The sequence below is a fragment of the Vipera ursinii genome, assembly GCF_947247035.1.
Source record: "Vipera ursinii genome assembly, chromosome: 3".
NCBI lineage: Eukaryota > Metazoa > Chordata > Lepidosauria > Squamata > Viperidae > Vipera > Vipera ursinii.
Window position 1 is genome coordinate 52,706,780 of NC_139516.1, and position 27,546 is coordinate 52,734,325.

The window sequence follows — 27,546 nt, forward strand, 5'->3', positions numbered from 1 at the left end:
ATAGCCCTGCCATACGTACAACCAAAAGTATAAATTCAGTATGTAGATGACAGCTAAACACCATGATAAAGATGGAACATTAAAGAAGACACATGAAAACAATCAGCAATAGCCTCAAGGGAATAAAATTCACAAGGGAAGAAAAAAAGCTAATAACACACTACCCTTCTTATCCTCATCATCGGAAAAACATGACAGCAAATTAGAAAAAAAAATCTATCGGAAAACAACCCACACTAACCAAGTTCTCCATTACCAAAGTAACAACCCAAAGAGGAGCTGTGAGAACATTATTCAAATAAATATAAATGCATCGTGGCAACCCAGAATGCCAGAAAAAGGAAACAGACTTCCAGCTTTATCAAACAATAGCTGATCACTTAGTTCACTAAAGCACCACCAACATAGGCTATGTAAAGAAAAACACTACCACACATCAAAAGCATCTGAGCCAGCAGTGTGCTGCAGCTGCCAAAACAGCCAACACAGTGCTAGGCTGCATTAACAGAGGTATAAAATCAAGATCACTTGTAGTGTTAATATCACTTTATAATGCCTTGGTAAGGCCACGCTTGGAATACTGCATCCAGTTTTGGCCACCACAATATAAAAAAGATGTTGAGACTGTAGAAAGAGTACAGTGAAGAGCAACAAAGATGATCAGGGGACTGAAGGCTAAAACATAAGGAACGGTTGCTAGAATTGGGTATGTCTTAATGAAGAGGAGGACGAGGGGTGACATGATAGCAGTGTTCCAATATCTCAGGGGCTACCAAAAAGAAGAGAGAGGCAAGATATTCTCCAAAGTGCCTAAAGGCAGGACAAGAAGCAATAGATGGAAACTAATCAAGGAGAGAATCAACCTAGAACTAAGGAGAAATTTCCTGACAGAACAATTAATCAGTGGAACAACCTGCCTCCAGAAGCTGTGAATGCTCCAACACTGGAAGTTTTTAAGAAGAGACTGGACAACCATTTCTCTGAAATGGTATGGGTTTCCTGCCTGAGCAGGGGATTGGACTAGATGATCTCCAAGGTTACTTCCATCATGATGATGATGATGATGATGATGATGATGATGATGATGATGATGATGATGATTATTATTATTATTATTATTATTATTATTATTATTATTATTATTTTATTCATTAAACATGAACCTCAGTCAACTGAACACGCAAATTGACTGGCACTAATGGTTGACACGGGTTGCTGTCAGCATCCTAGGTATCAACCAGGTATCTCCTTAAAATGTAAGATGTTCTGAGTAGCGCAGTTTTTTGTAGCATTGCTGGAGTTATTGCAGGAAGCTGCAATTTCTTGATGTATTTTGCAAAGTTTTTGGACATAGTTCCCAGTGCCCCTATGACAATGGGTATCACTGTTACACATTTCATCCATAATCGTGCAGTTTCGATGGCCAGGTCGCGGTATTTCATAATTTTTTCCAGTTCTTTTTCTTCGACTCTGGCATCTCCTGGTACAGCGATATCAATCAACTGTACATTCGGTTCTCTACAACTGCAATATCTGGTGTGTTGTGTTCCAAATGGCGATCTGTCTGTATTCGAAAATCCCACAAAATCGTCACCCTCTCATTCTCAACAATTTTTTCCATCCTATGTTCCCATGACTTTTCGGACATAGGCAAGTCGTATTTTTTACACAATGTCCAGTGGATTAATTTAGCAACTCAGTCATGTCTAGCTTTGTAATCAGTTTGCACGATTTTGCTGCACTCACATATTAAATGTGAAACAGTTTCAACTTTGTCGTTGCAAAGTCGGCAATTTGTATTGTCAGTGGATTTTTGTATTTTCACTTTCATAGCACTAGTTTGTACTGCTTGTTCTTGAGCAGCCAGTATCAAGCCTTCCATTTCTTTCTTGATGGTTCCCATTTTAAGCCATGTCCATGTCAAGTTGTTATCACATTTTCCTTCAATATTTTTCAAATGCTGTCCATGCAAAATTTGGTTTTCCATCTATTTAATTTGTCATCCAGCCATTTTCCCTTATATTCTGCCTTTGTTTCTGTTATTTTTATAATGCTCTCTGTTTTAACAGCCTGCAGCAATTTTTCTGTACTTTGATTCACACAGTCATTCAAACTTCGTTTTTCTTCTTCTACAGTTTGGTGAATTTGCAATAGTCCTCTGCCCCCTATTTTTCTTGGCAGGTACAATCTGTTGATGTCACTTTGTGGATGAAGCATGGTGCTTATTCAAAAGTTTATGCATTTTCTGGTCTAGATTTCCATTTCAGCCAAAGTCCAGTTGATAATTCCAGCTGGGTAGCGTATCACTGGGACTGCCCATGTATTAATGGCTTTACATGGGCAGTCCCAGTAATACGCTACCCAGCTGGAATTATCAACTGGACTTCAACTGAACTGGAAAACCTAAACCAGATGATGATGATGATGGTGATGATGATGATGATGATGATCTCAGAAACAACGAACAGATTATTACAACACATGACATCACATAGTACACAAACCAATAAAAGCCCTCCAAAACATGTTAAGTAAATCAAAAGTCTCCAAGAAGACGAAAAACAGAGGTCATCTACAACATGCAGTGTAAGAACTCACTCGCAGTCAGAAGACACAGTGAAAACTCCTTGATCATACAATACATAGACGGACTCAGCCATAGTTTGAGAGGGAAACTGTGAGCATCTTAGACCAAGCTAAATCCAAAATGCTAGGGAATTCCTGGGAGTTTGGCATTCAGACTAATCAATCATCAATAGATACCTAGTCAATAAAAATATAAGAAGGAAACAAAAAGACCAGAACATATCTCCAGAAGCATATACACAGATAAGCAGGGATTAACACCAGACTATCAAGCAGAAAACAATACCCTAATCAAGGAACTACCAAACAGACAATCATACCAACACTGGTCACTTACCAACACTGGCAGGGCAAACTATTATATATAAACAGGGGAAGAACTTCACACTGAATACCATGGATGTTGCTCTTTAGTCATGTGATGACGAAACACATGACTCAGAGAACATAAAGGACTCCATTTCCTTTAGGAAGTTATTTCTTATTTTTAACATGGACTCAGTGTGTAACAAGCAAATTTGGCATAGGTTCCTGCATTGAGAAATATGAAGCCAGAAATGAAAAACAAAACCAAGCACGCTTCACACAGATGTTCATATTTGTTTTTAATAGCTACTCATTACTAGTCACACTTGCCTCCTAACCATTTTGAATATTAAAATTGTCATTAGTATCATATTTCTGTCACATATGAGACCGGTATGAGTCCCAACAGCATATTTTTCATAGCACAAAGATAGAAATAGTTTTTGGAAACTATTCACAAATAACAAGCTTGTTTGTCTTTTAAGGAGGAGGAGCTGAAGGAATTAATTTTGGACATTTCTAAAATACATTATGGAATGCTCTCCCACCCTGATTCGCATAGTTAGCAGTTCTGAACTGATTTCTAAGGCTAATATGGGAGAACATTGAATTGGTGAATAAAGGGGTATGTGTGATATACGTGATACACCTCTGTAAGCTAAAGTCACTTTCCTTTAAATGTGCCAACTGGACTGGGATGGTATTTATGGAAAAGTGAATTGTCTTGCAACAACAGTAATTCAGTGAAAATCTGCCGACTTCCAAGATCTACAAATGAGTCTGAATAAACTGAGGTCTAATACTGCAAGTTTGCCAATGATCTAAGAAGAAAGAGGATGTTATTAATATTTGGCTCGTTCCTCTTGCTTCTCAGACCTAGTAGCTTTTCCTGTCTGCCTGATTCCCATCCTCCTTGCATTCACAGAGATCCACGGAGGAGGGCCACGGTCCCGGCAGTTGCAGCCTGCACGTTCTCTCCCAGGGCCTTCCCACTGCCTGAAGCATTTTCCTGTTGACCTACGGACCTCCATGGATGGCAAGTACAAAGAGCTTGCTGAGGTAGATCTGCTTCTTCCTCACCAGTTGTGTGTGCAGTGCACTGTTCACTGTAGAAGAAAGGCTGTAAACTGAACACGTTAAAGTCATGCAATTTTTCTTGGGTTGTTTTCCTTAATATGAAAAAAGACCATTTGTCATTCTATTTGGAGAAAATTGTTTTGAATCCATGTGGTTCTCTAGCATTTATGGGAGAGAATGGTTGACTGGAGAAAATAGATTTATAGTCTGTTAGTAAAGAATTGCTCTTGAAGCAACTTAATTTTGGATCCCAGAAATTAAAAGCAGAACAAGGGTTTTTTGTCCATTCACCTTCTACTCCGAACTTCCCAAAGTATGCGCCAGAAGCCAGCCACTGGAGGTGATAACATTGTAATCTAATACAGGTAGTCCTCATTTAACAGCCACTCATTCAGTGAAGTTACAATGGTGCTGAATGAATAGTGGTTAAGACTGGTCCTTGTACTTACGGCTGTTACCTGCCTCACAATTACAAAATCTCAGCATCCCACGGTCACATGATTACAATTTGTGAACTTCCCTGCTGGCTTCTGATGAAGGAAAGCTGGCAAGAATTTGCAGGTCATGGCCACATGATGACCTCTTTCAGTGAGCCATGCAGTCATCGCTCAGGACAGACGGCAATTAGGACTATCGGAACTGCCGTCACTAAGCAGCCTGGTCATGTGGGGTTTTTTGACAAGTTGGATAGGCTTCATGCACTACACTGTAGTATAGTGTTTCTCAGGCTTCACATCTTGGTGGAGAGAGGGAAATGTTAGCAAATGCTAGCTAAGGAATTCTGGGAGTTAAAGTCCCTTCATCTTTCAAGTTGGGAAGATTGAGAAACACTGTGTTAGGTTATATAGCTTCTGCCTTACTTTAATAGGAAGCAGGTAAGAGCTTGTTTACTTGGCAGTTCCTTGAGGTTGACAAATCAGTGTGTCTAAAACATCCTGGATAAGGTATGCTCCTGGGTGTGGCCTTGCCTTTATTAATCATTGATGTGTCCTTTGTTGACCTGAACAATGAGAAGCAGCAGTTATAAGATTCATCCAACAGCCAACACTGGAACAATTTTAGATTACTATAATTATGACCTCAATGTAAATTACTGTCCTAATCAAGGGTACATCATGTTTTAGTTTTCTAATTCACTGAACTAATCCATAGAACTTTCACTGATGTTGGCAGGAGATTCTAGTCCTGGCAGATTGTCCCAGAACAACCTTTGATGGACTCCTCAGATGGTTGTTTCTTACGCATAATAGAAATTTGCTTCCCTTATTTATTTATTTAAAACATTTATATACGGGTAGTCCTTGACCGACGATTGGTTGCTTAATGACTGTTCAAAGTTAGGACAGCTCCCCCAAAGTTGACCCAGATTTGAATTCCAACAGCCACCCGCTCCCTTCGATCACGTGACTGCACTTTGGGCATTAAGCAAGTGGTTTAAACTTCCCATAGTCATGTGACCACATTTTACAACCATTTGGCCGAAAACCGGTCTTTACTTCTGGTTTTTGGCAACACTGGCCTATAGAAAACCATTGCTTTATTGAATAGCCATGGCATTTGCTTAACAACCACCAGAAAAAAGATCCTAAAATCAGGTCAGTTATATGGGCGACCTGATTTGTGGTCATCCCAACTAACAACTGTAATGGACAGGTTCCATTATGGTAACCGAAGGACTACCTGTGGCTGCCTGTCTTATACCAAATTCTGGATAGCTCTAAATCAGACGTGTCAAACACAAGGCCCGGGGGCCAGATCCGGCCCGCGAAGTGGTTTCATGTGGCCCGCGAAGCCATCCTGGAAACAGTGAGGGAACGGCCCCCACTGCCTTGGCCCTGGCCCAGAGACCCTCCTTCTGCCAGAGACCCTCAGATCTGTCCCACTCCTGCCCAGGCCCCCATAGGCACCCTTGATGGGAACGATGTAGAGCTGGCCACGCCCACCCAGTAGGCCATACGCACTCTAGCCACGCCCACCCAGTAGGCCACGCCCACCCTGGCCATACCCACCTGGCCCCCTGAGGGCAACCACAATGCTGATGCGGCCCTCAATGAAATTGAGTTTGACACCCCTGCTCTAAATAAAGAATTAAAACCACATAAAAACCATATTAAAACTATTAAAATCATAAATACTAAAAAAAACACCACCCTGGTGCCAAGTCAAGCTTCCAACATGCCGTCCCCTCATCCTATCCCAGCACAAAGGGTTGGGGCAGGGGGAGCCAAGTCTTCAGTGCTGGTTGGAAGGCTAGGAGGGTAGAGTCCTGAGAAGTGTTTCATAAGGCAGGGGCTGCCACGGAAAAGGCATGTTTTTTGGTTCCTTTAAGGTGGCAATGTTTAAGGGGAGGGACTAGGGGCCTGCCCATCTATCTAACCTCATAGAATGATTAAGTCCTTCATTGAAGTTGCATGCACACCTGTATCGATATTCCAGTAGCACTGTGCTGCTATGCTTGCAGGAGTTGTTTTGTCACTCATTGGCTGAGAATGAAATGCGCAGTGCTCCCTATGAATTCCCAGAAGACAGCCCCATCGAACAGCTAGAAGAGAGGCGCCAACGGTTGGAGCGGCAGATTAGCCAGGATGTGAAGTAAGTTGCCAATGTTTTTTGGACTTTCCCTAGCTTCTCTCCGAACTCCTTTTGATATTTCAAGAGCAGGATGGAACATTTCACTGGAGTTTTGGGAAAAAGAGAACAGGATGGTAAGAATATTTGAAACTGGAAAAGATGGGAAAAAATTAAATGGATTTTTTAATCAAATGGATTATTTACAGTCTAAAGCAGGGGTGTCAAACTCGTGACGTTTCGCGACGTATCGTGACTTCCCCCATTACCGGTAATGGGGTGGGCGCGGTTTTAACGTGACGCATCCGGTCTGCGGGGCCGGCAGTTTGACACCCCTGGTCTAGAAAAAGTGTGATAGAGACTTTGGAAATATCCAGGAATGTCATTTCATTGCTTCTACTTCTGCAGTAATAGTAACCATCATGTCAAGAGAAGCATTCATATAGTCATCTGTCAGTGGCACGACTGTGTGTCTATGTGCATATATGTGTGTGGCTGATATTGTTACACTTTGCTTGTCCTGCACACAGTTTTCTTACTGTTAGATTGTCACTGAAAAGATTCTTTAGCAACTAGCAACCTTACAGCATGCAGAAAATATCTGGGTTTTATCTACCTCCATCTTACTGTACTTTCCTATAGTCTCTTAGAGACCAGAACAGGGAGAGGAAACAGCATGGTGGAATAATGGCATATTTGGCCATTAGGAGCCTGCAGATGTTTACTTCTAACCAGAATCTCACTTGTGAAGGGCTGCAAAGTCTCAGAGCTATTTCTTCAGTGGTTCAAGCCAGGGCCTCAATGTGAAGGGGGGACATTGTTTAGGCAGAGGAAATGGAAGGTGCCAGTTGCCTGTTTACCTGCCTGATGCCTGGCAACCAGTGGTGCACTTGTGATTCTCTGAAGAAAGAAGAGGGAATTGCAGAGGTGAGACAGAAGGAAAGATCCATTGGAAGGAAAAAAATTAGGGAGAAGGAAGACAATAGGCAGAACATGGTTTGCTGTAGAGATTAATGCATGTGAGTTCTGTTGAACAGCAAGAAGGCAGTCTACTCACTGGGGGAAAAATTATTCTAGAAGCCCAGTTTTTCCACTCCCAAAAATGCCCAGTGGGGGATATTGTGGCAATCTAGGAAAAGCAGACTTTTAGAGAAGAAGCACAAATAGAGATCCAGGAAAATAACTTCTTAAGGAGAGTGTAAGACCTCCTTTTATCAGGGCAATATTGGAGATAACGGATTCCTTCTGTTCCAGTGAAAATATTCCCACTGTCCCAAAAGTCTTTGATCTTCAGTTGTAAAGGGGCATTATATGGATCATATGTGTATAATGAGTTTATCCCAGTAAAGAGAAAGCAATTGAGCTATTTACCTACCTATATCTCTTAAAGGCAGACCCTATGAAAGGAGTTTGGGTAGAGGGTTTAGGATTGGTTTGGGAAACAAACTGGCTGACAGTAATCAAAGAAGAGAAAGGAAGGAGAGAAGGAAATTCAAATAAAGGGAAAAGATTATGTGGGAACCAGCAGTGCTTTTCCACTAACCAAACCAGAGCGTAGTCATGATATCTTACATGGACCTCTTACATTCATTCTCTTTTGGACCCCATTGCTAGTATATTACTGTATAGTGTCTGCCATTTCTGATATTGGTTTCTGCATTAATGCCAATGTTTTTCTTTTTCTCCTCATCTTCTTTACCATTTCCTCTTCCTCTTTCTTTCTCCTCTCTCTGACTGTTTGTCCTTTTCTTGGCCTTGGCCTCCACTTCCCATTTGTCCTCAGACTAGAACCTGACATTTTACTCAGAGCCAAACAGGACTTCCTGAAAATTGACAGTGATGCCGACCTACAGTGAGTGCCTGGCCTTAATTCTCTCTGCCCTTGACTCAGGGGTGGGTGCGGGACTTTCCCGCAGGCTGACTCTTCTCCTTATTCCCACCTTGACTGATCCAGAGTGAGTGACCTTCTCTTTTGAAAAGTTCTGCCCCCCCTGCACACACTGTATCCCACATGCAATTGTACCACCGCTGGGGGTGTTGCTATTAAAATTAATTCCACAAACTGCTAAGAAAGCCTTAATCCACATTAAGCGAAGGCATTTTTCCCCCCAACATGTTGCTGTCCTGTTGTTTTGGGATGATGATGGACTATCTAACGGGCACCAGGCTGGGGAAAGGCTGAGTAACCATATTGGGAGGATTCAGATAAAACCAGAGTTCAGAATGGAAGTGGAGTTACTCCCAGAAGTGAATTTGACCTCCAAGAAAAGTTGGGTATGTTAGAAAAAAGACATCGCTGGAAAGGAAAGGCAGAAGTCAGCTGCCATATTGAAATGCTTATCTGTGTGTGTCACTTAAGCAAACTCTTCTGAGAAAAAAATCCTATTTAAGATTGAAAAATAGGGGAACCATTTTATTTTGGACTACACCAAATATTATTGGGCTAAACCAAGCCTCATTTTATTTTTTGCATCTTCAAGTCCCATAAATCTCAACGCCAGTGAGTGGGGAATTCCTCACTTTATACTATTGGTTGCTTTCCCTTGTTCCTTTTCTGAGCTCTGTTTCCCTCCTGTCCTTCTTAAAGCAATTATTTTCAAGGCAGGCATAGTGGATAGAGCTGTTTGTCTCTGTTTTACGTTTTCCTTTCCCCCTCCCTCTTTCATTGTGCATTGGTTGACTGAGCAGCTCGGGTCCTAGTGAACCCAGAAGCTCAGCCAAGTAGGATGTTTCTCATTGTTTTAGGCAGATGATCAACTCTTTCAGCTTTGCCAGGACAAGTTGTTGCCCTGGGAAATCTATTCTTCTGATACTCTACATCAGGTTTTTTTTTTCAAACTGTGTTTGGTAGAATTATGGGGTTCTACCAGAACTTCATGGAGAAGAAAGAAAGAAAGAAAGAAAGAAAGAAAGAAAGAAAGAAAGAAAGAAAGAAAGAAAGAAAGAAAGAAAGATTCAAGCACAGCCAATTTTTTTATCACTAGAAGTTTGCCTCCTTTTTATGGGTTCCAGGATTTTTCTTTTAATCTAAGAATTTTTGCAGCCTGAAAATGTTTGAAAACCCCTGCTTAACCAAATGTTTGATTGTTCAATATAGAAATGGGCAGCCAAGCAACTGGTAAATTTGGGGCTCAGGGACATTTTTCCACTAGTTCTGCTGTATGTTGTATGCCCACAGGTCTGAAACTATTTGTTGCCCACTGCTTGTTCCTCACCCCTTTTCCATAGTTCACAATGCTGCCATTGGAGGATACGCCTGAAAGTCCCTGTGTTGCCCATGTTTGTGTATTCGATTTTGTATCTTCACATACCTGCTGGAAAAGGGGACTCCTGTAGCCTGACAGAATTGATCAGAGACTATTCCTTATGGTGGTTCCTTCATTCTCCCTCTTTTCCCTCTTCTTCTCCCCCCAGATTATTTAAAGAACAGGGTGAAGATCTAGTAGATCACCTTCCAAAAGAGCGAGATGTATTTTTGGAGAGAGAGTTCCAGAGGGTCGCCATCTCTGGAGAAGAGACATGTGGAGTAAGTCTGTTTGGTTTAGAAATTGTTCTCATTTTCCACAACACATACACATTGATTCTGTTTCAGAGACCCTCCCACAAAGATGGGCAAGTTGACATCCTCCACCTATCTTTGACTACAGCCCCCAAACCTCTGGTCTCCATTATCAATAATCTGATTGTTGCTGATGAAAACATCTGAAAGATACTTAGTTGTCTACTCCTGCTACAGAACATAATGCTGCTGTATTTGGAAATACCCGAGAAACAATTAGTCTCTGATACCCATCTACAACTTGATGCGTGCTACATCAATGACAACTCCCATTACCTTAAGCCACTTTGGTCAAGGCGAGTGGGAGTTAAAATCCAAAATATCTGGAGGATGCTAAATTGGGGAAAGCTGAACTACTGTCCTTGCTCTGAGTTAGGGAGAAAACATAGGTTGAAGATAAAGCACATGGACCACAGGCAACAGGGGGTTTTTTGGTTAAAGTTTCCTATAATGGAGAATTTAATAGGGTAAGGTAGTAAATTAGGTAGACAGATATGCTAACCACATTGTAGAAGGTTTTCTACATTCCCCAAATATTATATGTATTCCTTGAAAATCACAGAATTCAAAGAGTTTCACATTAGATAGCTACTGGGTGATGTTTCTTCAGAACTGAAGACGCTTCTTGGATGTGAAGCGAAATGTTTTCAAGGAAAAAGCCAAGAAAATCCAGCTACCTTTTGGAAAAGCACCTTTGGGACAAGCAGTAAAATAGAAAAGTTAAGCTCTGTTATTTTTCAGTGCCTATTATTTTTTTTTAAAAAAAAAACTATGTTCTGCTCCCCCACCTGAATGAAAAGATGCAATTTTTCTCACTTTACAGACGTTGGTGGTTTTAAAAAAAACATTTTAAAAGGGGTAGAATCCCTTCAAAGTGCTTATTCACCCTTGTTTTTTTTTTAAAAAAACATTCTACTGGCTTTTAATTGTTTTTCCTAGTGGCTGAGGGATGAATTTGAAGAAAGAAAGAAAAAAAAAATAACCCATACAGCTGCTGCTGCAAAAGCATGTGGTTTTTGTTTTGCATATTCTTCCATGCTGATTTGGGTTGACTTCCAGAGCAATGCAGAAGAAAACTGCTGTTGCTGTTGCTGAGAACTGGAATGTTGTTTGTTTTTACAAAAACCCAAGGCCTTGCAGGGTTCTGGGAAGTAAGTTCCCCAGGAGCTTTGATAGAGTCACTCGTCAGCTGAGCTGCCCTTCAACCAAGTTCAAGTCAGGATGTGTTCTCGGAGGTGCTACATCAGCCAGGGATCTGGGATGCAGCGACCCAAAAGAGGGCATTCTCAGGACTGGGCAAGTCTCCCCTTATTGAGTTATGGCTGGGGCCAAGCTTTTGACGTTTCCAGGATGATCAGTTTAAGATGTAGCCGTTTATCTATGTTTGGGTTAAACCGATTCCTCTGTGCTGCTCTGGCATTGCTGCCCTACATTTCAGAGGGGGGGAAAGTTTGATAGAACGGCCATTTTGAACAATTATTTTCTAACTTATTCTTGCTTATTTTTCACGCACGTGCTCCAGTGTGGATTGTTTTGTTGATGAAAAGACAGGAGAGAAATTTAAATTTAACAAACAAATACATAAATAAGTAAAGCAAAAGAGAGGGAAGCCAGTGAATAAAGTGAATGAGAGAAACCTCAGCCTTGGAGCCAGCCACAAATGTTGCTATATTTTCCTCAGCTGAGAAGGTGAGCACAGTAAGCAGATCCTTCCCTCTCACAGTTACACTGGAGCAGTTACAGTGGTGATATAAGTGAAAAGTCAGTGTCCACTGACTACCAATATTTGGTAGTTCAGAGCCTAATTTTCCCCTGGTCACTTCTATGTGAGCCAGAATCTTGGTGGTCCTGCTGAGGCAACCATGTTGTGAGCAGGGAGATAAGTTTTTCTTTACTACACCTATGCAACAAGCAACGGGGATGGGGGTTGTTCACTGCTACTTGCATAATGAGTTATATAAGTCTTTGTAATGGCTGAACTGGAACTACTAGCTGTTGAATATGCATTCATTCAAGTGCCCAACTCAAGATATGTGAATCTGAGTGGCATACAAGACGAAAAAGAAAAGTCTTATTCCTTAATATAAAACAACTTATTTAAAGCATGAGGGTCCTTGGTGCTCTCTGAGCTTCCTTATTTTCTTGCAGACATTTCATTATCAAAACTAGATAACATCATCAGTGCTAGGGTCATTAAAACATACTAAACAATAAAAATGATGAACAGAAAACTTCCTCAAGTCTCCCATTGGAGACTGAAGTCAATTTGCCATAAACCCCTGGGGAAATATGTATGTGTGAACGAGAGTTTTGCTGAACAACCAACTTGACTTGGCTTCTTGCAGACCTGCCAGATATAAAGTTGGCTGCATCGTAACTTTCTCTGTAGACTATTAAGATGTTGTAATAGCTTCAGTTGACTAAACCATGCATATGAGATAAAACATGGATTAAGAATCCTGTGATCTCCAAATGTTGCTTCCTTTAAAGAAAAAGTAGATCACAGAGAACATATTAGAAAGTATTTTGGCAATGTTCCTTAATAGCTGGTTTTCGTGACATTTACTCTGGTGCAATGCAAAACCTTTGTTGAGGCCTTCTGGTATTCAGACTGCTTCTCTGGTGTTCCTTCTGTTTTTTAGCCTGTGAAACTTTCCACAACGAGGCTTTGACAACCCCCCTCAGTTGAATAAACTGCTTTTCTTTTGCCCTATACAGGTGCCCTTCACAGACCTGTTGGATGCTGCTAAAAGTGTGGTCAAAGCATTGTTTATCCGGGAGAAGTACATGGGGCTTTCTCTGCAAAGCTTCTGTAAAACCACAGCACGATTCCTGCAGGATCTTTCAGAAAAACCCTTTGCCCCCAGGATGTACGAGGAGATTCCTGAGACTCCTGTGGCTGCAGGTAAGGATCAAAACTGGGCATGGATTGACAAAAAGCATTTCCCTAATTCTAGTGACAGAGATGGCCAAGTTGGTAGTTAGAAAAAGAGGCTTCAATAGGATTTTTGGCTGATAGTTTAAACTACGAAGCCTGGCAAATAGTCTGGAAGGAGACGACCTTGAGGCCCAACAACAATAACAAATCCTGCATTATCTGCTCCTGGGATAGACTAGACTGGACAGCTGCAGGAACTCCACAGTTATCTCTCCATGCTTATGCATTCTGCAAGATTTCTGTAAACTAACAGATTTTTTTATGTGGGGGTCTAAGGGAGAGATTTTAAAAAGCATGTAGGAAATTCCAGTTCTATGCTGAAAAAGGCTGATTGCACTTATTTGGTATATGCTGTGTTCTGTATATTCTATTTGGATTTTGCTAATAAAGGAAAAGGAAGTGGACAGGGATAGGATCTTTGTTAACTATGACAGGAGAAATAAAAAGCCTGTAGATTTGATGAGTTGAAACAGGCGTCTCCAATGCATCTTAAGCTATGTCTAAAGCCAATTAGAAACTTACTTCTAAAATTCAAAGAGAAAGAGAAAAAGGCATTCTTTTCAGGAATAACAAAGGAATTTTACGTGTAGTCTACATTTTTCGACTACATCCAAAGCTGCAAGTTTTCTGTGTTTCCATAGAAACTTGCAATCTAAACAGATTTTGAGGTAAATGGGAAGGAGTAACATAATTAGGCTTCCTCAACATTGTGTCTCTTGATGTTTTGGATTACCATCCTCAAATATGGAAAGCTGCCAAGTGAGGGATGGCCAGAGATGTAGCCCAGTACATCTGGGGAGGATTGGGTACTACTTTGCCGTGGCCCCATCACATTCTACATGCAATATAAAGTTAACCTGGTTACTGGTAGTCCTCAGCTGTGACCATTCATTCAGTGACCGTTCTAAGTTAAACCAGTGCTAGGGGATGATGGTTACGACTGGTCCTTGGAGTTCTGGATATCCCAGCACCACCCGGTCCCACAGTTGTGATATGGGTACTTGGCACTTATGAATGGTTAACACTTATGACTAGTTGCGGTACCCTGTGATCACATGCTCACCATTTTCAACCTTCCTTATCCAGCTTGCCCAGAAAGTCGGTGGAGAAGCTGGCAGGGAAGATCACAAATTGCTGGGATAAGTCTCTTTTACCCATGCAACCTCCCCCAGCCCCCTCCTCGCTTGTACCATACCAGCCAGTTGCAGCCTCTCTGGCCCTCGCCCTGCTTCCGTTGTACCTCCCCAACCTTCCCCATGCCTCTCCCACATCTCCTCACACCCTCCCTGACCCTTGCTGGGTTTTTCTGCACAACCCCTTGCATTCTCACACAGCCTCCCCAACCTATATCGCATCTCTCATACACTCTCATACTCCCTCCCCAACCCTTCCCCCCTCATGCACCCTTGTTCACCTCCCCGACCCATGCCTCTCCTGCACTCCCCTTGTAAACCCATGCTGACCTGTGCCTCACCTCTTGTACACTCCTCCAGATCTTCCCTCGCTCTCTCCTCAACCTCCCCTGGACACTCTCTTGCTCCCTTCCCCACCTGGCAACAGTCACTTACTTCCCTTTCAGCCTGAGACTTCCTGCCGGCTTCCCCACTGATTTTGGTTGTGGATACTGGCAGGAAGCTGCCTCGCCTAACAACCATGGGATTTGATTAACAACAATGACCGGGACTGCAGGGATTGTTATCTCTAAGTGATGCAGTCACACTTTGTAACCACATCACATAGCAATGGAAAACCCAATCCTAATAGCCATCATAGGACTACCTGTACCTATTCAGCCTCTGCATAACTGATTTGCTTGGTTTGTGCCCATGCACCGTTGGAGGAATAGGATGGGAACTCAGCAACCCCTGAAAGGGGGGGGAATTATAGTGTGGGCCCGAGGTAAATTAGCTTTGTATTTCTCTTTTAGCATTCTATTCAACTCTTAACTACAACAGCCAAGGTCACTGGGCAGATGGGTGGCTTCTTGTAAGCATTTTCCTCTGTTACAGATGCTCCAGTGCATCCGCCATTTGCACACCAGCACCCTTATGAGAAATGTGATCCTGACTCAATGCCTGGAGATCTTGGCTTTGGCCTCAGGATGGTCAATGGAGTAGTTCATGTGTACACCAAGCAGGACATCACTGACAAGTAAGTAGGTGGCTGAGGTCATGAGAATAACCTGGTTAATAGGGAAAATCTGGAAGAGACATAACATCTGGGCCAATGATGTCATCTATGGTTCATATTTAGCTGAGCAAGATTTCTGATCCTCTCATTTTTCTCAGCAGCTAGGAATCATGAATGTTTTGACTTAATAAACTCCAAACGAAACATCGATGTAATGAAAGTAAACATTAATCTATAATTATCTAAGACAGAAATATGGAGGTAATCTATATTTTAGGAAGGCTCATGGTATATTCTCGAGCAATATTTTGTGGTATACACAAAATGGATCTGCCACATTTCCTTTTTTTGCCAATCATTATTTATGTGCATATAGTGTGCGGTGATTAGCATTACTACAATAGCAAGAAAGCAGACAACTTTTTTCCTTTATCTATCTGGCCTCAGGAAATATGGAAAATAATATTTATTAAATAGTCTGGAGCTGTGGTTGCCAATCACCTGTAATGAGACAACAAATTTCAGTTAGGAAAGCTTATTACTTGACTAAAAAGTACATGCCATTAATAGAACAGAGTAAAGCAAATAAATAAAAAAATGTGCACTGTGCTTTCATTTTTACTTTCACTTTCAAAGCAAAGTGCTATAAAAAAGGTTATTTTTAAAAATATGTAAAACTTCACTCTTTAGTAACGAAACAAATAACAGCTTCGTGACATCCTGGGAAAGTCAAGTTTAACAAAAAGCCTTTTAAAAGTATGTGGCAAGTGATGGAAAAAAACACAATGGTGCAATTGGAACAATTGCTAGGAAACTTTCACAAGTTTGGTGTGATTACCAGACAACATTTCTCTAACTTCCCACCAGCCTAGCCTGAAAAGGCAGAAGCTAAAAACAGGAAGTACCACCAGCTACACAGGAGTCTGAATATTTAGGCCTTCACTGTTCTCTGAAACCAGTTAGTAGCCAAAATACAGTAGATAAACACAAAGAATTGTAACTTATCTGCACCTTGTGCTAACTGAATAGCGAACTCAAGACTTCTGCATCACTGAAACCACAATGATTTTAAAGCAGACTGCTACAGTCCAGACTAGCAGGCTCAGATGTGTGGACTTCAACTCCCAGAATTCCCCCAGTAAGCATCCTAAACCTGCCAAAGTTGAAAAACACTGGTCCGGGCTGATGCTAGTTTTTGTATCAATTGGAACTAGTAAAATACACTTCTGAACTGAGAATGAAACAGCAAGGAAGGAAAAGCAGGATATTGCAACTCGGCATCTTCAGCTGCTCTCACTTCGATCTGATGTGGATCCAACCATCTGACATTCATTACCCGCTAGCTCAGGGGTCCTCAAACTTGGCCACTTTAAGACTTGTGGACTTCAACTCCCAGAATTCCTCAGCCAGCATGGCTGGCTAGGGAATTCTGGGAGTTGAAGTCCACAAGTCTTAAAGTGGCCAAGTTTGAGGACCCCTGCTCTAGCTCATAACCAAGTTTAGGGCTCCAGACATAGGACTCCACTCCTACTGTAACTCCTTGATCTGGTATAAAAGAAACTTTGAGGCTGATGTCACGAAGATATTGACGACACTGTACTCTAAATCAGGAGTCCTCAACCCCTGGGCCACAGCCTGGCACCAGGCCCTGGCCTTGTTCAGAACTGGGCTGTGCAAGCAAGCGAGTGTGCCCTCCACTCACACAATTGGAACTGCACACACGTGCCCGCTGCTCGCATGGCCTGGAACCATTCCGTCTCCCATCCCGCTGCCACCACCATCAGTCCAGAAAGCTGGAAAAGTTGGGTCTGCTGCTCTAAAATGTCTCTTACCACCTGAGAAACCGTCTCTTACTTCAGGCCTGACAAATCATTCAGAACATCGTGTTGCTCTATTTTCTCGAGTAAAATACATCTTTTCAAAGTACTAGTGACTATTGACAATAATACAGTGTTTTTTCTGGATTATTGGTGAGGCTGTTTTTTTGACAGGTTTATACCTATTGGGTTACTTTAAAAAAAACTATCCCCTAATGCACAGCCGGGCAGTGTAAGCTGCTGCTAGCGGTTCTTGTTCTTTCCTTGCTTTTCCTTTCATGATGCAACGTCGCTCATGTCTTTGGGGTCTGTTCTCTGTTGCACTTTGAAAAGGACCACTGAACTGGACTTGCCTTATCCTGACCTGCAGGAGTTTGTGGCTGACATGAATGTTCTGATGGCTCTGATCATCAATGGCCCCATGTAAGTTTTCCACCTTTTTTATCTGTATTTCTTTTCCACCTTTTTGATCTGTATATGCAAAACCGAGGTGTCAAACTCCTTCTTTCCAAATAGCCATACTACAAGCATGGCTTTATATACATTAGGATCATGGAATCTATTACGTAAAACACATTGTCATTGTAAGATTATATGGGAGACAGATTTATTTATTTATTGTCAATAATTCATATAATGACTGTTTTATGGGATAATCAAAATGTATTCTTCAAGTTGAAAGAAAGTGCATTGGACTTTTTGAAGGTAGGTAAGTGTCCTCCAGACTACAATAGAGAATGCTTTAAAACAGACATGTCACACTCGCGACGTCACAGGCCGGCAGTTTGACACCCCTATTTTAAAACAACTTTGGGTATCAGGAGCCAAAAGGTTTTTTTCAATTTCTTAGCATTTTTGTAAATAGACAGTAGCTACTTAAAGTGGCTACAGTAGCCACTGTAGTCTCACCATTAGGCTGACTTGGCATAGGCTTGATCGTATGGGATCTTTAGTAATTCCCATATTCTGTTTCTGGAAAGAAGTACTTAGCTTTCGCATCAGTAATGTAAAATTTTCTGGAAAGGCAGATTGTTCCTTTATTGATTTATTGTACTGAGCCAGCTTCTGGGATACTCTTGAAATTAAAACTCACATGGGAAATGTTCTAATCAGGGTGTGCAAATCTTAATTTGTTTTCTTTTCACCTTTGGACAGAAAATCTTTCTGCTATAGGAGACTTCAATACTTAAGTTCAAAGTTCCAGATGCATGTCCTGCTCAACGAGATGAAAGAGCTGGCAGCTCAGAAGAAGGTGCCACACCGTGACTTCTACAATATTCGGAAGGTAGAACCACTGTATAATTTGAGAATGTGTGCTGGTAGTTAGGGCTACAGACTATGTCAGTGCCACAGACGGTTGAACCTGGAAAGTTCAATAGTTGTTGTAGAAAGCTTCACCAGTACAGCCCTTTACCTCTTTGTACTGATAAGAGAACAGTAGCAGAATCTACTGGTTTTACATTGATAGCAGGACACTTTCAACAGAAATGCTGAATTTTACACTTAGCTGGCCCATTTTGGATTGATATATGTGGACTGTCTTTTTAAAAAACCACATCCAAATAATTATGTTAATGCTTATAACAATCTTGGAAGAAAGTCAGTGTTACTTCTGTACTACAGATTGAAAAACAAAGCCGAGTCTGAGAATAAAAGTTTTTTTCTTGAAGTCAGCTAATGAGCTGATGTCTAAGATAACATTTGAGCCTGCACCTTCCTAGCTTGCGTACTTATCCACTAATTCCTTGAGCAGGTGGACACACACATCCATGCTTCATCCTGCATGAATCAGAAGCATCTGCTACGCTTCATCAAACGGGCTATGAAGAAACATCTGGAGGAAATCGTTCATGTGGAAAAGGGCAAGGAGCAAACCCTTAAAGAGGTCTTTGAGACCATGAATCTCACAGCATACGATCTGAGCGTGGACACCCTTGATGTCCATGCGGTACGTCAGATGCACCCATCAAAGAGGGGCACTTTTCCTTGACTTGTAAAGAGGATTAAAAACAGGTTTTCCTAGTGGATTAAATGGTGATCTTAACTTTGGACACTAGGCTGGACAAAGCTTTCTTAACTCTTTCCAGTAGAAGAGTCTCACGTGCAGAATGGTAGTTCCTGACTTTTTCGGGTCTACCGGAACACAGTTCTAAAGTTGCCTCAGTTGTAAGGAATAGAAAATCTGATCTCAATTAACTCCAAGAGGTAATTTGGTCGTATTTACCAAAGAGAAGAAAGTGCTCTTCAAAGAAATATGTAGCAGCTTCTGATCTTGGGAGGCACTGCTCTCCAATCGAAGGGGGATGATGGAGGGAATTCTGATTAAAGAAATATATCATTACCAGTAATGCTAAGTGAGGAAGAGAAGGCAGTGCTGTTGCATTCTGGCTTATCGGGATTTAACTTGGCATCCTCTCTATTAATAGGATCGTAACACCTTCCATCGGTTTGACAAGTTCAATGCCAAATACAACCCCATAGGAGAGTCTGTGCTGCGTGAGATTTTCATTAAAACGGACAACCAAGTCTCTGGAAAATACTTTGCTCATATAATTAAGGTGAGGGCTGCTGTGATGGTATGTGGGGATGTCCTTGAGAGAGAGGGACAGGGAATGGCCACAGCCAGGGGAACAGATGGACAAGAGACAGACTGCAGAAGGAATATCGACATGGCAGATGTCTCAGAAGGGACCCACCCTAGTTTCTTGGGCTGTAAAGGCAGTGGGGGAGCAATGGAGTTTCAGACTTACAGGATTCCGTTAATGTAACCTGATAACAAAGTAGGATCAGTTCATCTGGTTTTGCTTCACATCTGGTCTACCTTGCAAGGTTGGCAGCTGCCTGGCCCCATTTGTACATACTTTCTTAAAGCCAGGGGGCTGAACAAGTTAGGCAGATTTAAATATAGCTATCTTTTGGTGCTTTGAAGCTTGGGAGAGACAAGCAGTTTGGTTTTGGAAAAGTAATAAAAGTAATAAGTAATAAAGTGGCAGGGGGTGAGCAGAAAGAGGTGGTGGGTGTATGAACATTGTTTCTTGATTACTACAAGCCTAGGGCCATAACTCACTTCTGAACATTACAAGCCCACTCTTCACATGTTTATACATTTGTCCTTCAATTATCAAAAGTTGAGGCCAACATATTTGTGGCACACCATGCCATGCTACAATACTTACCCAGTCATTGTGGTTGGAAATTAAGGTGTGCCTAGCCAATTCTGTGGGTTAATATTGGGCTTAGCATTATGCTTGAAAGAGGCTCTGTGGCCGAGTGTGTTTTATGAACCTAAGAAACCTTATGGCTAAAATAACAAAAGTAGATCAGGTGTTATGCAGGTAGTTTCTCTATTTAATTACACAATTTGTTGAATGAATTTAAACCAATCTCTTTGTCACTCAACCTGGTTCCTAGGATTGTTGTTTGGGAAGAAAATGAGAGATCCCCATCTAAGCCACCCAGACCTCTCAGACAAAAGGCAGGATATAAGAACGTGTATCTTTTTTTAGAAAAAGCTCCTATTCTTAAAGCGCTAACAAGCCCTTGCTCTCCTGGTAGGAAGTAATGTCTGACCTGGAAGAGAGCAAATATCAGAACGCAGAACTGCGACTGTCTATCTATGGCCGAGCACGGGATGAATGGGATAAGTTAGCCAAGTGGGCTGTTACCCACAGAGTGCATTCCAACAATGTACGCTGGCTGGTGCAGGTGCCTCGGCTATTGTGAGTACCTCTCTCTTGGTTTTGCAGTTTCAAAAGCATCCAGACACTCGCTGAATCACAAAGGCTTTGCATACATTAGCTGCTGTGTTAGCAGTGCCCAATAGCCACTTCTGTCTAGTAAAAAGTGAGTATAGGACGTGCTTTTTTCATAAGCACTAAGATTACACCCTAAAGGAGTGTCAAACTGCTGTCCTGCTGGCCAGTTTCATCATACCGAAGCCAGGCCCACCCCATTGTCGGCAATGCAAAAAGTTTGAGATACGTGACGTGGCGAGTTTGACACCCATGCTAAAGAAGATAAAGGTTGCCCTTCCACTGTCTGTTTTTAGAAGAGTGTCAAAACCCATGTTGTTTGAATGTGTATTATTAAGGATAAACCTTATAGGCTGCAATCTTGGAACCAATTTCAGAGCATTCATGTATAGCAAATATGTCAAACTCTTGACGTCACATGACGTCGTGCAACGTATCGGAGCCTTTGCGCCATTGCCGGCAATGGGGTGGGTGCAGCTTTTGGATGACGCGTCCGGCCCATGGGCCAGCAGTTTGACACCCCTGGTGTATAGGATCAGAGAGATCACTGTGCCTTATTATGCATCTGGGTATCCTTGGAGGAAATGGTTCTACTGCTTTATAGAGGGCTCTTTATGCTACAAGTAGCTTTCCACTTTATTTTTTGACAGTAAGGGAGAGCAACCATTTTGATAAGAAATATAGAGAGCACATTACTATTCTGCTTGGATCTTAGTTTTGACTTCACTAGTTTTGACAGCAGTTGTAATGCCACTTAGTAGGAAACCACCCTTTGGATTTAGCTGCTCAGTAAAGTACACTACCAGTTTATATGAGCTACAATGGTACGACTTGCACTGATGGTGTTACAGTATCTAGTTGACTAATGAAACATCTGAACTGGAAAGGGTTGCAACAGATTTCTGTCTACCATAAAGAAAAAGAAAAAGTCCCTCTGTTGGTGGTGTTGGGAGGATGGGGGAAGAGCCAGTTGCAAATCTGTTCCCCACAATCTCAACAGAAGCACCAGGACCAAAGCTACTTTGAAAGTATTTGATAAGTGGTCATAAAACTTGCACGTTTCCCCAAAAGTTCATCCTCCCTTTGTGTAAAATAGTTATCTATGGAGATTCTCAACCATCCAAGTCACGGTTGTCCCAGAGGTGCTTTTTTTCCAAAAGGCAGTTGGACTTCCTTGTTTCTTTTTCTCTGAAAATGTTTTGCTTCTTATCCAAGAAGCTTCTTCACTTCAGGACTGAAGAAGCTTTTTGGATGAGAAGCAAAATGTTTGCACACCTTTGGAAAAAGCATCTTTGGGTATAAGATACAGTTGCAAGAAAAAGTATGTGAACCCTTTGGGATTACGTGGAGTTATTTATTTTATTTATTATTTTAATCCCATTTATATCCCGCCTTTCTCCGAAGACTCAGGGCGGCTTACAATCTAAGCATGAATTGGCCATAAAATGCACTCTAAACATCATGTAAGTCACAACAATAGAAAAACACAGTCTGCTTAAAATAATACTACACAAACATTAGCTGTTGTCATGTTTTAATTGAACATAACATGGAAACATTCACAGTGCAGGGTGGAAAAAGTATGTGAACCCCTAGCCTAATGACTTCTCCAAGAGCTAATTGGAGCCAGGAGTGAGCCAACCTTGACTCCAGTCAGTGTGATGATATTGGATGTGTTGCTGACAGCTGTCCTGCCCTTTAAAAACACACACCTGTTTGGGGTTTACTGGTCTCAAGAAGCACTGTCTGATGTGAACCATGCCTCGCAGAAAAGAGCTCTCAGAAGACCTACGATCAAGAATTGTTGACTTGCATGAAGCTGGAAAGGGTTACAAAAGTATCTCCAAAAGCCTTGATGTTCATGTGTCCACGGTAAGACAGACTGTCTACAAATGGAGAAAGTTTAGCACTGTTGCTACTCTCCCTAGGCGTGGTCGTCCTGTAAAAATGACTGCAAGAGCACAGCGCATAATGCTTAATGAGGTAAAGAAGAATCCTAGAGTGTCAGCTAAAGACCTACAGAAATCTCTGGCACATGCTAACATTTTTGTTGACACATCTACAATAAGGACAACATTAAACAAGAATGGAGTACATGGGAGGACATCACGGAGGAAGCCATTGCTGTCCAAAAAAAATATTGCAGCACATTTGAAGTTTGCAAAAGAGCACCTGGATGTTCCACAGCACTACTGGCAAAATATACTGTGGACAGATGAAACCAAAATTGAGTTGTTTGGGAAAAACACACAACACTGTGTGTGGAGAAAAAAAGGCACAGCACACCAACATCAAAACCTCATCCCCACTGTAAAACATCATGGTTTGGGGCTGCTTTGCTGCCTCGGGGCCTGGACGGATTGTTGTCATTGATGGGAAAATGAATTCCAGAGTTTATCAGGACATTTTGCAGGAAAACGTACGACCATCTGTCCGCCAACTGAAGCTCCGCAGAGGATGGGTGATGCAACAGGACAATGACCCAAAGCACACAAGTAATTCAACAAAATAATGGCTTCAACAGAACAGAATATGCCTTCTGGAGTGGCCCAGTCAGAGTCCTGACCTCAACCCGATTGAAATGCTGTGGCATGACCTTAAGAGAGCTATTCACACCAGACATCCCAAGAATATTGCTACACTGAAACAGTTTTGTGAAGAGGAGTGGTCCAAAATTACTCCAGATCGTTGTGCAGGTCTGATCTGCAACTACAGGAAACGTTTGGTTGAGGTTATTGCTGCCAAAGGAGGGTCAACCAGTTATTAAGTCCAAAGGTTCACATACTTTTTCCACCCTGCACTGTGAATGTTTCCATCTTATGTTCAATTAAAACATGACAACAGCTAATATTTGCGTAGTATTATTTTAAGCAGACTGTGTTTTTCTATTGTTGTGACTTACATGATGTTTAGAGCGCATTTTATGGCCAATTCATGCAAAACTCCACGTAATCCCAAAGGGTTCACATACTTTTTCTTGCAACTGTAGTTATATCGTCCAGCCATCTCTGCTGTATGACATATGCAGTGAAGACTGTGGGGAAGTGGATTGCTGAAACGGTTGGGTTACTTAAGTGATCTTTCATTCCCAGAAGCTGTGCAAGCCTTATCACAAAGCAGCTGATTTTAAGTGTGATCAAGGAACACTTAGTTATTTGTTCATAATTTCCACCATAACTTTTAATGCCAGGGAAAGCAGAGAAGCGGGAAGAGGTGTTTGCAGTTTTCTAGTACCAGAGTAAAATCAATTGGACTGGTAACATGTCTTTATTTATTCATCAAAATTATTTATTTATTAAAATTTTATCTGCCCTTCTCCCCTACAAGGTGATTGTGAGTAGCTTGAGATTTTCTGCCCAGAGAACAAGGAATTAGGTACCACCTAATATATTGACAACAGAAGCAAAAAAAAGTGAACTAGTTCAGTCTTCTAGGAAATATGTTCCCCACTCTCTTCTTCCAAGGATGTGGGTATGTGGAGTGTCACACTACACCACTGATAATTATAGCCCTCAGCTCAGAAAAAAAGGTCTGAGGAACACTTATTGTCAACTATCGGGAATGAAAGAGAGTTATGTGTGATGGATGGAGCACACTATTCCTTTTTGTATCTTGACTTTTAACAGCGACGTATACAAAACAAAGAAACAGTTGGCCAACTTTCAGGAGATGTTGGAGAACATTTTCTTACCTCTCTTTGAAGCCACCATCAATCCTGCCAGCCACCCAGAATTGCATCTCTTCTTGGAGCATGTAAGTAGGGATATTGGAAAAAGCAATCGTAATTCCTAGTACTTGCTAAAGGGGTGGCTAATAGTATCTCTGCCTTTGGGGCAGAGTGAAGGGTGGTTGTACACAAATGTTATATATCTGATTCTTGGATATACTTGATCTTGAAGATGGTGTATGGTTGATTATGGTTGATATATATCAGTCTTAAATCATTGTCATAACCACTCTGCCTAATCTGCATACAGCGAATGAAGAAGTAAGAGGTCCCAAAACTGACATGCCTATTCTCATCCTCTCCCTTTTCTTTCCTTCTCCGGGTTCTGAATGGGCAGGTGGACGGTTTTGATAGCGTAGATGATGAGTCCAAGCCAGAGCACCACATCTTCAACTTGGACAGTCCCTTGCCTGGCAATTGGGTGGAAGAAGATAATCCACCATATTCCTATTACCTTTATTACACATATGCTAATATGGTGGTGTTGAATCATCTGCGTAGGTAAGGTGGTCTGGTACTCATCTCCCTCCTCACCTACCTTTTCTGAATTTGAGTCTGCCCCAGAATCACATGGTTGTTCTTTTTTTAAGGCCTTGAATAACTTTCTCTCACCTTTCTGGTAATACTAGCTCAAATCCTCAGATCTTGTGGTCTGTGTTTCGGCTTCATATCTTTGGTGCTGTAAGTTGGGTGTTCATTTCTGTTCCTCTTTCCATCTTACCAGCATTTTGACTTCTCCTTTTCCAAAATGCTACTCATCTGATTGACTGAGCTGTATATTTTGCTTTCCTTTTTTTTTTTTAGGAAGCGGGGCTTCCACACCTTTGTGGTGCGACCCCACTGTGGGGAGGCAGGACCCATCCATCATCTTGTGTCAGGGTTCATGCTGTCAGAGAACATATCTCATGGCCTCCTTCTCCGCAAGGTAAGGGAACGCCAGTGAGTTGGTACCACATATAAAACAAGGAATTCTGGATATGCCTGTATATACGATGAAGCAGAAACATTGCTTAGAAGCCAAGCTTTTGGGTGTTGGGATAAAGGCTACTGTTGTGGTAAGCATGCAGTGGGAACCTAGGCAAAAGGGAAAAAAAATCTCATTGTACTCATGTCGGAAGTACCAAGGTGCTTTCACGTTGAAAGGATTAGCCAGTGACATCACTATTGCCCGGGGGAGTTGGGAGCACCTTTCACGTCCCTGTTAATGTGCCCACCAAACTGGTACCTATCCGTCTACTTGTAATTACACAATTTTGAACTGCTAGGTCACAAGAGCTGGAACAAACGACAAGAGTTCACCCCATCCCAGAGCAGCATTCTGGTTTCGAACGCTGGCTTGCTGCTTGTCAACCCAGCATCCTAACCACGTGAGGAACCATGCTCCTAAAAAGAAAATGTGAATAGATCATTATTGGGCACGCTGGAGATATTCACAGTCTCTTGGAAGAGCTTCTATTCATGACTGTTCCAAGTGGCTTGAAGGAAGGGGAATCCCTATATATTTATCCAGAAGCAAACATCAGGCAGGGCTCAATGTTTGCTGGAGATACCCCATGCCTTAACGTTGAGTTTCTCTCTAGGCACCAGTGCTGCAGTATCTCTACTACCTGGCTCAGATTGGCATTGCTATGTCTCCACTTAGCAATAACAGTCTGTTCTTAAGCTACCATCGTAATCCACTACCTGAGTACCTGTCTCGGGGCCTCATGGTCTCCCTGTCCACAGATGATCCCCTGCAGTTCCATTTCACTAAGGTGAGTGTCATGTCGCGGTTGTGATCCAAAAGAATGAAAGATGGCACAAGGGAAGAAAGATGCCCTTCTTTTTAGCTAAGGTAGTGTGGCAAAATATTAGAAACAAAACGTAGCTGTATAAAGTTATTCCTCTGCCTCTTTCGTGTGTTAATTGCATAATGCTTCATTCCAAGCAGCAGAGCCACTACTTTTAGATCTCTGCAGATATTCCTGTTGTACCTGGTGTACTGCAAGCAGCTGGCAGGAATAGCCAACTCTCCAGAAGATACGCTTAAAATACAGAAGGATCTTGACGGGCTTGAATATTGGGCACTATCTGACAAAATGAAATTGAATGGTGAAAAAATAAGGTTTTACATTTAGGCAAGAAAAACCAAATGCACAGATATAGTATAGGTGGTACCTTGTTCAATAGTAGTAACTATGAGAGAGCTCTCCGAGTCCTAGTGGACAATCACTTAAATATGAGCCAGCCGTGTGCTGCAGCTGCCAAAACAGCCAACACAGTGCTAGGCTGCATTAACAGAGGGATAGAATCAAGATCATGTGAAAGTGTTAGTATCACTTTACAATGCCTTGGTAAGGCCACACTTGGAATACTGCATCCAGTTTTGGTCATCACAATGTAAAAAAGATGTTGAGACTCTAGAAAGAGTACAAGAAGAGCAACAAAGATGATTAGGGGACTGGAGGCTAAAACATATAAGGAACGGTTGCTGGAATTGGGTATGACTAGTTTAATGAAGAGAAGGATGAGGTGGGACATGATAGCAGTGTCTCAGGGTCTGTCACAAAGAAGAGGGAGTCAAGCTATTCTCCAAAGCACCTGAAGGCAGGACAAGAAGCAACTGATGGAAACTAACCAAAGAGAGAAGCAACCTAGAACTAAGGAGAAATTTCCTGACAGTTAGAACAATTAATCAGTGGAACAACCTGCCTCCAGAAGCTGTGAATGTTCCAACACTGGAAGTTTTTAAGAAGAGACTGGACAGCCATTTGTCTGAAATGGTATAGGGTTTCCTGTCTGAGGAGGGGGGGTTGGACTAGATGACCTCCAAGGTCCCTTCCAACAACATCATCATCATCAATTATTTTTTATTATTATTAAGCTTCAACAACAGTTGAAGTTAAGCTTATTTGTTTATTTCATGTGTGCATCATAGCCAACAGGTCCTGAAGGGTGTATATTCCCATTCTGTAAAAACAGAAGCTTTCTATAAAATGGTACATGATAGGTTAAATTACAGGTTATTTTTGTTATTAGCAGCAAAAATTGTTGCTAATACACAGGAATGTGTTGGGAAGCAAAATCTTTATTGTCCAGTGTAATTG

The 27,546-nt window shown here is 41.8% G+C and overlaps 1 protein-coding gene across 2 annotated transcripts in view; it reads left to right on the plus strand.

The window, feature by feature from the left end:
- Window positions 1-27,546, plus strand: part of AMPD2 (adenosine monophosphate deaminase 2) — a 62,442-nt gene that overhangs the window by 28,977 nt on the left and 5,919 nt on the right. For both annotated transcript variants that reach the window (XM_083357800.1, XM_083357799.1), the window contains exons 2-16: window positions 3,818-3,951; window positions 6,431-6,561; window positions 8,321-8,389; window positions 9,952-10,063; window positions 12,815-13,001; window positions 15,044-15,185; window positions 17,315-17,404; window positions 18,137-18,266; window positions 18,735-18,929; window positions 19,408-19,539; window positions 20,537-20,700; window positions 24,360-24,486; window positions 24,798-24,961; window positions 25,265-25,385; window positions 26,041-26,214. In XM_083357800.1, the coding sequence (XP_083213926.1) occupies window positions 3,922-3,951; window positions 6,431-6,561; window positions 8,321-8,389; window positions 9,952-10,063; window positions 12,815-13,001; window positions 15,044-15,185; window positions 17,315-17,404; window positions 18,137-18,266; window positions 18,735-18,929; window positions 19,408-19,539; window positions 20,537-20,700; window positions 24,360-24,486; window positions 24,798-24,961; window positions 25,265-25,385; window positions 26,041-26,214 (1,968 nt within the window). In that variant the 5' untranslated portion in view covers window positions 3,818-3,921. The remainder of the gene's footprint in view (window positions 1-3,817; window positions 3,952-6,430; window positions 6,562-8,320; window positions 8,390-9,951; window positions 10,064-12,814; window positions 13,002-15,043; window positions 15,186-17,314; window positions 17,405-18,136; window positions 18,267-18,734; window positions 18,930-19,407; window positions 19,540-20,536; window positions 20,701-24,359; window positions 24,487-24,797; window positions 24,962-25,264; window positions 25,386-26,040; window positions 26,215-27,546) is intronic.